Consider the following 12,054-nt stretch of genomic DNA (forward strand, 5'->3'; position numbering starts at 1 on the left):
TCCTCCAAGTTCATGCTTAAATGCCAGCTCATGAAGTTTGCTTTAACTTCTTATCCTTCTTTATATTCTTTAGCAGTTAGACATCCACCCTTATTAAGCTCATTCGGTTGTTTTTCAACTTGCATCATCCCTTTTTAGGTGCCCACTCGCTTTTGTAAAATCCCATAATGAAAAAAGAATTTGGTTGAAAAAAGACTAAGTGGCATCCTTTTTTAGGTTGCAAGGTACTTTGTTTTGTAAAAGTTAAAATAAAATATTGCACTTGTTAGCTGTGGGGAGATGTCTATGGCAACCATGTAGGCTTGGGAGTCAGGTTTGGTAGATTCGTGAATTATATGCTAAATAGATTCGGCTGTTTTCGACAACTTGCATCTTTGTTCAGGTGATCACTTGCTATTGTAAAATCTCGTAAAGAAAAAGGAAAATTGGTTAAAAATAGACGAAGTGGCATTCTTTTTTAGGTTGCATTGCTTAGTAAAAATTAAAATAAAATTTTCGTTTTTATAAGGATTGGGGACATGTCTATGGCGGCTATGTAAGCGTGGGACTCTGGGAGGCAAATGTGATCAATTCGCGGATAATATGATTACGATAGTTATATATTGGCCCCCACGTATCGGAGTCAAGACACAATCGCCTGATATCGAGAGGTGGTCAACTCTGTGTAAACGTTCCCTGCGTGCGCTGGGACGATGGATGTGCGCGCACGTTGTCATGCACGAGCAGTATGGTTGGATAAGCCTCTGTTGCCTTTGCTTCAGATCTACCGGGGCTCTCTGTCTATTCCTCGCTCATTGTGACCTTAGGAGACTATACTAAGCTGCAATGCACTTCAATATCGCGAAAGGAAATCCTTCATGTGGATTTGCGTCATGGAGGAAGATGCAGATGCAGCAATACTGCCGTCCGAGCAATGGTGTCACGACCTGTCTGCTGCGCAGCTGGGATTCTTCTGTGCGTTCGTCAGGGGGGAGTCGGTCTGGCCAATCTGTGGCTCTCAAGAATGTCAGGACTCTGCTTTGCTTCATTGGAATCAACTCTTCGTTCAACAAGGGATCCCGGAATGGCGCTGCCACGACGGCTAGCGCATCGCTGCATCAGGTATGGACATATTTCCTTCTATCCTAGTCCTAGATGGTGTTTATGAGTCGGTCTGGATGCGAGTAATCAGCCCTGCTGAAGAAAATTCACCATTCGGAAGCTCCAAAGACCTAGGTTTTCTCTTTCCGCAAGTCCGGAAGCAAGCTGGCTGAAGGATCGGGCCCTAAAAAGAGAGAAAACAAAAGAAAAATCTTAAAAGCCTTTAAAGCGGGCTATATAAAAGAAGATGTCCATCTTCTCTGTAGTCTACTCTTGGTAGGTTCATTTGCTGCTTTGGGGTGGGACCTTCACACATTGAAAAGGGGGTAGAGACTCACTTATCATTTTGTCTCAGGCATAGTCCTTATGAGAGGAAGGGGGATTCCCAGCCTCTGTGTATCTTTTGGGCAGTTTGAGAGGGGGGTGCTAAGCTACTAAATTTCGGGTTTTTATTAGCTCATTATTAAGTCTCTTTGAACCAGTCCCAAGAGCACATTTGGTAGTAGCTCAGATGCAAACCCAATCCTCTATAAATAAGAGCCCACATGAGCGCATTGCAATACCACAATCATTGTTGCACCCAGCTACCATCAGCCATCAACTCGCCCATTTGCTGTATGCACCCCTTCACTAGTGGATACCTTAGTTCACGGTGTAGTTCCAGCTATTTGTGCAGTCTACCTGTCAAAGGACCTGATCTGGAGTGCTTCCCATGCATTTTCATCACCAGAAACACCTTGCCCAGCTGTCCAATACCTGTTGCCAGCTAGTGGACCTGTTCTGGATCTGTCTGCAGCTGTGTTTTCAGCATTCTCCATTGCTGCCAGTTGTCTGGAGTTATGCAGTTGCTGTGTGACATCAGACACCTTGCATTTTACTGCCGATTCAGGCTGCCCAGCATTTGGCAACAATCCTACAGCTGTCGCCTTCAGTTTCCAGCCTGTGTTGTGCCGCCAGCTCGTCTTTGATATTACTGCCCACTCCATTTTCTGCCAGGCAGGCCACCCTGCTATTGCCCATCCATTTTCTGCTAACCAATCAGCTGACATCATCATCATCTCTGCTGGATCTGTGTTTTCAGCAGTCTGGGTTGATTCTCAGCTGCCGCCACTTCTCTGGCATCATCAAAGATTGTTTGTTGTGTTTTAGGATACGTTCGGTGTGTGACACACTCTCGGAGTTGTCATCTGTGTCTCCAACTTGACTTCCAACGCACCTCACCAGCTGAGGCATGGAGGTTTGAGGGCTGAGGCACATTGTATCGTACCCCCTTAGTTTGATTACTTATTCTCTCATTCTTCACTCCAAGGTCTCTTCTCCTCGAGTTCTACTGCTTTCACTCTGTTTGTTTTACACTTTGAATTATTTATCTCTGTTCAAGCATTTCTTTCAGCATACTAGTGAACTGGTTGTCGTACACCTTGAATTCTCTCTAGGTTCAAGCACTTCTTTACAGCCTACTAGAAAGCATCAGGTAGGGATTTGTCTCATTCTATCCTAGATGGTGTAACAAGTTAACTTGTGATGCAAGTAATTAGCTATGATAAAGCAAACTCACCATTTGGAAGCTCCAAAAACCTAGGTTTTCTCTTTATGCACGCCCAGAAGCAGAAATTTCCTTACATCTGAGAAGTTGTGATGAGTCCATTGTGATAGGAGTAATTAGCCATGTTGAAGGAACTTACCATTTTAAAGTTCCAAAGACCTAGATTTTCTATTTCCACAAGCCTAGAAACAATAATTTTCTTACGTCTTAGAAGCCATAGTGAGTCCATTTGATGGGAGTAATGGACCATGATGAGGAAGACTCACTGTTTGGAAGGCTCTAAAGATCTAAGTTCTCTCTTTTTGCAAGCCTGGACCCAAAATGAGATCTGCATTGGATTCTGCCAAGTTTTAGACTTCTAGAGGTGTGTTTGAATCTGTGAGCAATACACGGGTAAGGGCTTCTATAGTATGCAATTGTGGTACCAAATTTGCACGAGAATGTGCTTTTGTCAATAATTGTGTTCTACAATGGTACTCTTGTCCATGTGTTGAGTGACCAGCCTTTATAACTTATAAGATTCAATGTTGAATCTGGATTTTCTCATGACATGCCAGTATGTTTCAGATTTTCGATCATCAAGATTGTGAGACTTCCCTGCAGAGGTAAGAAGGTTGGCAGTTTGTGTATTGTGAGATTACAGCAGCACACATTGGAAGCTATTCTCTTTAAGATGAAGCAATTTTGATTTACTAAGATTGACTCTTAAGCATGCTGCATGTGCAAATAAATTCAATGCATCTGTGATGCAAGAGAGAACCCCTTGAGTATTTTTCGGCAAAAAGAAAGGATCATCTGCATATGCTCGAGCAATGAACTCAGATCCATCAAAAAGCTTCAATTCATGAAGCCGATCAAAATCTATGGGATGATCAAGATAACAGAGACTCAGATGAGTTGCTATAGCATACAACAGAGATGTGAGTGGACATCTTTGTTTCATTCATTTTCCTAAAGACCATGAATCAATCAAGTCAGATTCAAGATTGCAAGGAGATCACTATCTTGATAAAGCATATAGATGAGGTGCTGCACTTTAGTCCAAAATCTAATTCAGCCATTATTTGGGCAATGAAGTCCCATAGTACAAAGTCAAAAGCTTTGTCCTTTGCAGTAATAAGACATCCTGATCTGTGTATTTGACATACTCAATGGAAAAATGTATATGCAAAATATTATCCATAATTTGGCTTCGTGGAATAAAACCATATTGTGCTTGATGCAAGCACCCATATGAAGTATACCTTTCAAACCTTCAACTGTCAATTTAGTGTTTGTAGGTCACATGCATTAAATAATCGCCAATTAGCCAACGTTTCACATAGTTTCTTTTCAGGAAACATAATGCTTAAGGAATGTATATGAACATTTATTAACGGAGAGGAGAAAAGGGTGGGTTTCAATCACATGCAGCAAAAAATGAACTTTTGTAACACATCAAGAGGTCAAAAGTATATACAAATACTTGTTTTGTGGATCCCTTTTAGTAGACCCACACATTTTTCATTCTAGCTTTATACTTCATTTTCTCAATTATTTGCACTAGGAAGTACCATGCACCATCAGACCATCTGCATTATCCAAACATCTTTGTATGTCTACTTGTACGTTCAATGGCAATGTATGCATTTCATTACTCAATCCTGCAAAGCATGTTTTCTCCCATCGTGGAAACTAGCATGGAGTACAAACCTTTCATCTCTTTATCTCTCTCATCTTCATCCATACCATTCACTTCTTTACCTCTTTCATTTATGCCATTTACATCTCTCCCTTCATTCACTCCTATATTAGATATGCAACTTTATACTTCTCAATCTTTTGTCAAGTCTACTTCCTCTTTTCAGCAAGATTTAGGTGATTCTCATGAAGAAGGGACCACACAATCATGATATTGGTTCATAAGTCTTGAAGGAGATAAGACTTTTGTTCATGAACTCAAAGGAAGGTGATGAGTACAAAAGATTAATTCAACCACTTGTAAGTTCTTTCTTTTCTTTGGTTTTTACATCTCAAGTAGGTGAATCATCTCTTTCATCATTTCAATTTAATGCATTTAATGGATGAAAGGAACCAAAAACATTTCCAACAAGTGCGTCTACCAATCCATTTAATCTCCTACCTATCCCTTCCTCTATTTCTGTTGCACCTTCCTTTTCATATCCATTAAGTGCATCTCACATGTCTTCCCACATCACATTGGGGGGTCCTTCACCATTAGGCACAACCTTTCGGACCTAGTCTTTTTCTTAACCAAGTGGTATACCCATGATGGAGACTTGTCCGCTTATCCAGATACTTTTCGGATTATTACGGCCTGGGAATGCCACTCAGCCATTAATGAGTGTGGATTACCAAGTGGGCCTTCTGGTCATAATTTTCCCCTATGGCATTACCAAGTGGGCTTTCTGGTCATTTTGCTCTGCCCTAGTTGATATTTGGACAAGGCTAACATGTTTGGGTGCCTCCACCTCTATTGGCACCCTATGGAAACATTCATACTCTAGTGTCTCCACATCAAACAGCACCCATTTGACAATTTAAGGCTATTTCAGTCTACCCACCACCTCCTCTTCCTCCTACTTATTCTCCTTTTCCACCTCCCTGTTATCCATGCTATTCTTCTTATCCTACCTATCAAACACCTCATGGTTCTTCTTCCTTATCAATTAAACATGTCTTTATTGACAATACTTGTTTTAACAGGTCCAACTTTACTACTTGGTCCAATTTGATGAGACATGTTTTTGACTCCCAAAATCTATGGGATATTGTGCAGGGGTTGGAATCCTAACTTGATTCCACGCTTGTTCCATACAAGGTCATTTACTCATGGAAGACTAGGAATGCCTCCACTATTATTGAGTTGATATAGGGCTTATTGCTTGAGTCTCATTCTCAGCTTTAGCAATTTGACCTAGTATTGGAGCGTTGGGTGTTGAGCTAAAAATTTATTACCCATTGATTAGCTCTTTAAAACAACCCCAAAACTGTAAATTACCAAAAGTTTCATTAAATGGGGAGTGGTTCTAAAGAGTTTTTGTGTTCCACATGCAAAACCCTAATTTGGGAGGGTCCTTCCACGTCTATAAACAGACAGGTTGCCCACCATTCAAGCCCATCCTTGTCTTCTAGGTTTCGGTCATCACTAGTCTAGCAACTGTTGCTATGTGGTCTATGTTGTTGCCTAGCCTTTTATTGTTGCTGATAATCAACTGTCACCATCTTTAGTAGATTGTTTTTGTGTTTTCAACAAATTTTTCCATTAGTCTCTACTCTGATAGGTGGTTATTGCAATCAGGGTTTGTCTATGGTGGTTGATACGCATTTACACCTCCTTGAGCCCGCTCCCATGAGAGCCACCGGCTGTTGGACAGCTCTGCCCTTGAGCATTCTATATATTCTCTCATTTATTTACAGCATTGATTTATTCACTTTAGAGTTCTCTTTCTTCTCTGTTTATGTTTGTGTTTTTACGTTTTGCGTTTTGTGTTTAAGGTATGAGTTTTGCATGTCATTGACTAAGTCTTTGTGTTTTAGTTGTGACTACACATTTTGTGTTTTCTCAACGCAAACCCTAGCATATCTTCACATGATATTGGATATTGTGGAGGCTTGGTTTTGTGTGAGGTATATGAATGATATGTTATTGATTCATAATATCTTAGATACCTTTGTCTTGGGTTTCCACTATGTCTTATCAGGCTTCTCTATCATTGGAGGCCCTAAGGGGCATTATGGACTTGGTGAGGAAGACGATACCCCACCTTCACCTTCACCTTCTTTTTCTTCTTGTGTTCTAGATTTCATTCACTTGACAGAGAAGTTTGAAGAGTATTTATGCATCATGTATAGTAGAGCTTATTGTTAGCAGTCATGTTTGTCATGCCTTGTCATCTCCTGCCTGTGAGCCTCAGTCTGAGTCAGACGAGGACTTTAGGAGCTCTGACTTGTCTATCACTTGTTTTGACGGAGGAGGTAGCTCATTCTAGAGCACTCAGTTTATTGCATTTCAGTGCATTTTCTCCTCCAGTCGGGATTTTATGTGCATTTCCCGGGGCAGTTTCTGCATTCTTCAGCCTGCCTCACCTGCCGGACATTGTCCACCCTTTTCGGGATTTTTTTGAGCATTCTTGGCATTTTTACCAGCATTAAATGCTGGTCGGCGGACATATTTATGGCCTCAAATTTCAGGTCGGCCAGTTTTTGGGTTTTTTGGCTATTTATAGCCATTTCCCACTTGGCAGTCAATTGTATTATCATCTTCCCTCCTTCTTTGGCAGGTGCACACTCCGACTCTGTCATCTTCCTCCGTCTTCGGTGCTGCCGTCATCATCAGCCTGATCTGGTGCTCTCACTGATGCTTCGGGCTGCGTGCAGGGACTGATCAGTCCACAGTTTTGTATTCAACATTCATTACAGTCAATGCAGATTTTCTTTCTTCATTTTCTGTTGTCTCTCTCTCCTCCTCTGTGTTCGTGTTCTTCCGTTGCGCACTCTCACATGGTATCAGAGCCTGACTGAGAGCACGGAGGACCTAACCTTGTGGAGAGATACCTCACCCCTCTTCTGCTGCTGTCGCCTCATCTCAAACTGCCCAGGCGGCCCCTCCAGGTGGCCATTTTTCTTGCGTTTGCTGCAGACGACTCCTCCAGAGGCTGCCACGTCATCAAACGACCCCTCCTGCTTGCGTTTACCATCAGGCGGCCCCTCCTTCAGCTGGGTGACACATCATCAGGCTGCGTTTTGCAGATCTGGTGGTCGTTTCCACTCCTGGCGGCTCATCTCCTGCTGGTGATCCACTCCCAGGCTGCGTTTTGGTGCTGGCGGTTTCTGTTCTGGTGATCTTCATCAGATACCCTTGTGTTTTGCAGCTCCAGGTGTTTGTAGGCTATCACAGCCTGTGTTTTGGTGGTTGGTGACCAGACTGCTGGTCCTACTTCGGCTTCGGCACAGTTTTCTTTGGTGTTTGGTGTTTTGCAGATTGGAAGATGCCTTCTAATCAGTTTACAGGCTTTGATGACTCAGATGACGAGCTTTTGTCTCAACACTCATCTGAACGGAGGCGTGATTTCTATCACGAGGACCGTCGTCCGGAGTCTATTCCTCTCTCCCGTCCCCCTTCTATTCATGTATCTCGGCGATCCCCTTCCAGTGGGCCGAAGATGCAGCCTTTGGTACCCCCTGTACAGGTACCCGTACTTCCTCAACTGCCCAAAGAGGACCGGTTGGATGGCTCCAACTTTTCTCTATGGTCCTGCAAGGTGGAGTGTATCTTGGACTCCTTCAATCTTTGGGAGCTTGTTTCTGTTTCTATTCCCCGGCCTAAGGTGGATCCCGCAAATGGGACATCTATGGATCGTGCAGCCTTATGGGATCGGCTTAATTCTAGAGCCAGATCTTTTCTCTTTCTGAGTTTGCAGAATTCTGTCCTTATTCATGTTCACAGGTTGAAGACTGCAACAGACGTGTGGAGAAAGCTCGCGTCTCTCTATCAATAGAAGACGTTTGCCCACCGGATATCTCTTGAAAAGAAGTTGCGGATGCTCGCTATTGATGATAGTCCTTCCATGAAGGACCACATCAACAGATTACAGGATATGAGGGATGAGCTTGCATTTCTCGGTGGGACGATATCTTCTGAAGACATGGCTATGATTCTTTTGACTTAGCTGTCATCGCCTCGGTTTGATGTCTTCTACACCAGCCTTCTTACATTGAGGACCCGTGAGAAGCTTCTATGGGAGGAGCTATCCCCGCTTGTCTTGGAGCATGACGAGCGACTCAGAGAGGTCAGTGCTAGTGGTTCCGACTCCACTAGAGCCTTTGTTGCAGGTTCGGGAGGACAGAAGAAGAAGAAGAAGAAGTCAAAGGCTAAGAAGAAGGACAGTTCTTCAGGCTCTGACTCAAATTCAGAGAGACCAAAGTGCCCACACTGTGGGAAAGGGACACATCTTGAGGAGAAATGCTGGAAGAAGTACCCTCACCTTCGTCTGGGAGCGAAGGGTGGATCTACATCGGAGCCTTCTTCTACCTCTACACCAGCTGTTACCCATGAGTCAGTGTTCCTTCATATCCATGCTTTGGAGGAGGATCCTTCTTTCGTGGCTGCAGTGTCTTCTGCGCAGCCTTGGTTAGTGGACAGTGGTGCTTCGAGTCATATGACTCCCCGAGGTGATTTGTTACAGGATCTCCGTCCATCAGAGGGTTCAGTCACTGTTGGTGACATTTTATCGGTGCCTATTAGTGGTGTCGGCACATTGCCTTTGTTTACCGACCGACCTTCGAGCTCCTTTTCCCAGGCCCTACATGTTCCGGATTTGGGCCTTCCCCTCCTCTCAGTTTATGGCCTTACGAGGCTTGGCATACGAGTGATCTTCACCGAGCATGTCGTTGTTATTGAGGATTCTCTTATAGGAGCTGTTTTATCTACAGGTTGGCAGGAGAGCGGGCTTTATAGGCTCCATTCCCCTTCTCTTATGCAGGGACCTCCGAGGCAGTCTATTGCTACACCTGTTCCCGCATGTGCACCTTCTATTCCACAGGTTTCTTCCCATCCCCCCCCCTTCTCCTCCGGTGGTTCCCTCGTACCCCCCATCCCTTTTAGAGGGGGACGATCTCGGTGATGCGGCTGTGGATTCCCTGGCCCCTAGTGTTTTAGAGGGGGATTCCCAGGATCGTGAGGAGTTCCTTCAGCAGCAGTCTACATTGACGGACTTCATCGACCTTGGCATTTCTCTTGCCGCCCCAAGATCCGTTTCTCCCTCGGCCTTCAGCCACATCCAGGATCTGAGAGGGGGTGTTAGCAGTCATGTTTGTCATGCCTTGTCATCTCTTGCTTGTGAGCCTCATGAGGTCTGAGTTAGACGAGGACTTTAGGAGCTCTGACTTGTCTATCACTTGTTTTGACGGAGGAGGTAGCTCATTCTAGAGCACTCAGTTTATTGCATTTCAGTGCATTTTCTCCTCCAGTCGGGATTTTATGTGCATTTCCCGAGGCAGTTTTTGCATTCTTCAGCCTGCCTCACCTGCCGGACATTGTCCACCCTTTCCGGGATTTTTCTGAGCATTCTTGGCATTTTTACCAGCATTAAGTGCTGGTCAGATTTCAGGTCGGCCAGTTTTTGGGTTTTTTGGCTATTTATAGCCATTTCCCACTTGGCAGTCAGTTGTATTATCATCTTCCCTCCTTCTTTGGCAGGTGCACACTCCGACTCCGTCATCTTCCTCCGTCTTCGGTGCTACCGTCATCATCAGCCTGATCTGGTGCTCTCACTGACGCTTCGGGCTGCGTGCAGGGACTGATCAGTCCACAATTTTGTATTCAGCATTCATTACAGTCAGTGCAGATTTTCTTCCTTCATTTTCTGCTGTCTCTCTCTCCTCCTCTGTGTTCGTGTTCTTCTTCCGTTGCGCACTCTTACACTTATATCCGCCCTATGGATTGGTTGGTGAGACTAATCACCTCTTCGATCATGGAGGACATACAACATTTGGGATGACTCGTGACCCATCTTTTTCATCTCAACTACCAATGTCATGTTCATACAACCCCTTCGAGTTGTATGAATCAAAACCCTTTCCTACTTTTCCTTTTGGTGTGCAAGATTTTGATGATTTTCAGTATGTAAATTGCAATAGAGGGGGATGTTTTAGCAAACTTCCTTTATCATATTTATATCTTCTGTTTCATTTGAATATGTAAATCAAACTTCTCAAATCCCTTTTATTCCACCCACTTCTGCTCTACACCTTGATTTCTTCTCTTATTCATTTCAAAACCTTGGATTGCACTCCACTTCTGGATCCGGTACATTAGGAGTTGGATCCTCCATCTCCGCTTCTAGCACTTTCTCTTGATTTATTCTCTTATTCATTTCAAAACCTTGGATTGCACTCGTACTTTCTCTTTCTCCACACCATGTTCTACCTATTGAAACTAGCCTTTCTTCTTAGATAGGGTAGTAAATAACTTGATTTAACGCTAATTACAACAATTAATAAATTCACAAAACTAAAATGCACACTTTATCATGCAATCTTGGACACTGGATTGTTGGCTCCAAAATTGATGTCTCTCGCAGTATTTCTTTTATTGCAAATGGATAGAGTACGACAGAGAACCTTTGACCTCCTCTGCTAATCCAAGTGCCTCTTGCTGTTAAAATTGACCAACAAGCCTCCAAACCAGTTCGCCCCTTGGTTTGCTTAGGGATTGGCATTCACTCTACTCCTTGAAAGACAAGCCCCAAATTTGATATTGGTTGGTTGGCCTCTTGAATCTCCCTTAAATTCTTCAATTTCAGTTGCTGGAATTCAAGTTCGAGGCCCTCAATTTTGAGCACACATCTCAAGGTGGCTATCAATACCCGAATTTCTACTGTAGATTAGGGTTTATAGTAGAGATTGACTAAATTTACTTTCTTTGTTGGAAAATGCTGAGATAACTAGAGAATGATTGGGGGATGATAGAGAATGCTGTAGAGAGAGAAATTTCAGAGTTTCATCGCGGGAAATGCTGAAAAACAGTTGTTGCCTTTCTCAAACAACTGTGGAAGCTATCACCTACAACTCAAAACCACGAGAAAGATTGCTGCCCTCTCTTGTATGTTGTCATTTGCACACCAGATAGACCTTGGGTTGTTGTCACTTGCTCTTGGAGAGCTCCAAATTGTTGTCACATGCTATAAGATTGATCTCTGGTGATTGCAAATCACATTAGTAGCCTCTTCTACGTTTTTTCCACTTGCACGGGCAAGTTTTGCCAAGTGGCAGGCAGGCTTGTAATTCCATTTTCCAGTATTATCTAGCTTACTAAATTAATTTTTAGAAGATTAATTTAATAATTATTCTAATGCCCAAAAAATCAATTTTACCAACCAATAATTAAATTGGCTAAACCAATTTATCTTCCAAGTATCCCTAGGTAGTTATTGGCATTAATTAATTAATTAATTCCTAGTCTCTAATGTCACCATGGACATTAATGGCCTAAGCTAAAATTTGACACTGGGAACCACCTAGTACTTGCCAAGCATAACTTATTACAACTTTTGTCTTTGGCGCCAAATGGTATCTTGGGATCCTAGGTCCCACACTGTGAAATATTTGACTTGCATGTCACATTAGCACATTTGATTAACTTTTAGTCAAATGCTAAGCAAAGCAATAAAAGTTCATGTCCTTGTGACACCTACTATCACTTCACTACCTCTTTGTAAGTACCAAGGTACATCGTCAGGGGGAATGGCATCCTTTAACATTGCACCTTCCGTATTCCCATAAGTGAGCATTTCTTTTCACATTGGGACGGCTGTGATAGACATCCCCCTCACTACCCCCTGTGAACAAAAACTGCCAGGGTTTGTACTGAGCTCTCTCGAACCGCTCCCCATTTTAGGGTTTCCACTGAACTCTCTCGAACCGCT

General features: G+C 43.2%; 1 protein-coding gene across 3 annotated transcripts in view; it reads left to right on the forward strand.

Annotated features, from left to right (window-relative positions):
- Positions 1-609: 609 nt before the first annotated feature.
- LOC148027840 (aquaporin NIP1-1-like) overlaps positions 610-12,054 on the forward strand; it is a 94,708-nt gene continuing 83,263 nt past the window's right edge. For 2 of the 3 annotated variants that reach the window (XM_087689554.1, XM_087689555.1), the window contains exon 1: positions 610-1,101. In XM_087689554.1, the coding sequence (XP_087545680.1) occupies positions 826-1,101 (276 nt within the window). In that variant the 5' untranslated portion in view covers positions 610-825. The remainder of the gene's footprint in view (positions 1,102-12,054) is intronic. The other variant, XM_087689556.1, reaches the window with a different exon arrangement.

This window comes from Lygodium microphyllum, chromosome 12, assembly GCF_053477565.2.
Source record: "Lygodium microphyllum isolate KBCC chromosome 12, Lygodium_microphyllum_v1.1.10, whole genome shotgun sequence".
NCBI lineage: Eukaryota > Viridiplantae > Streptophyta > Polypodiopsida > Schizaeales > Lygodiaceae > Lygodium > Lygodium microphyllum.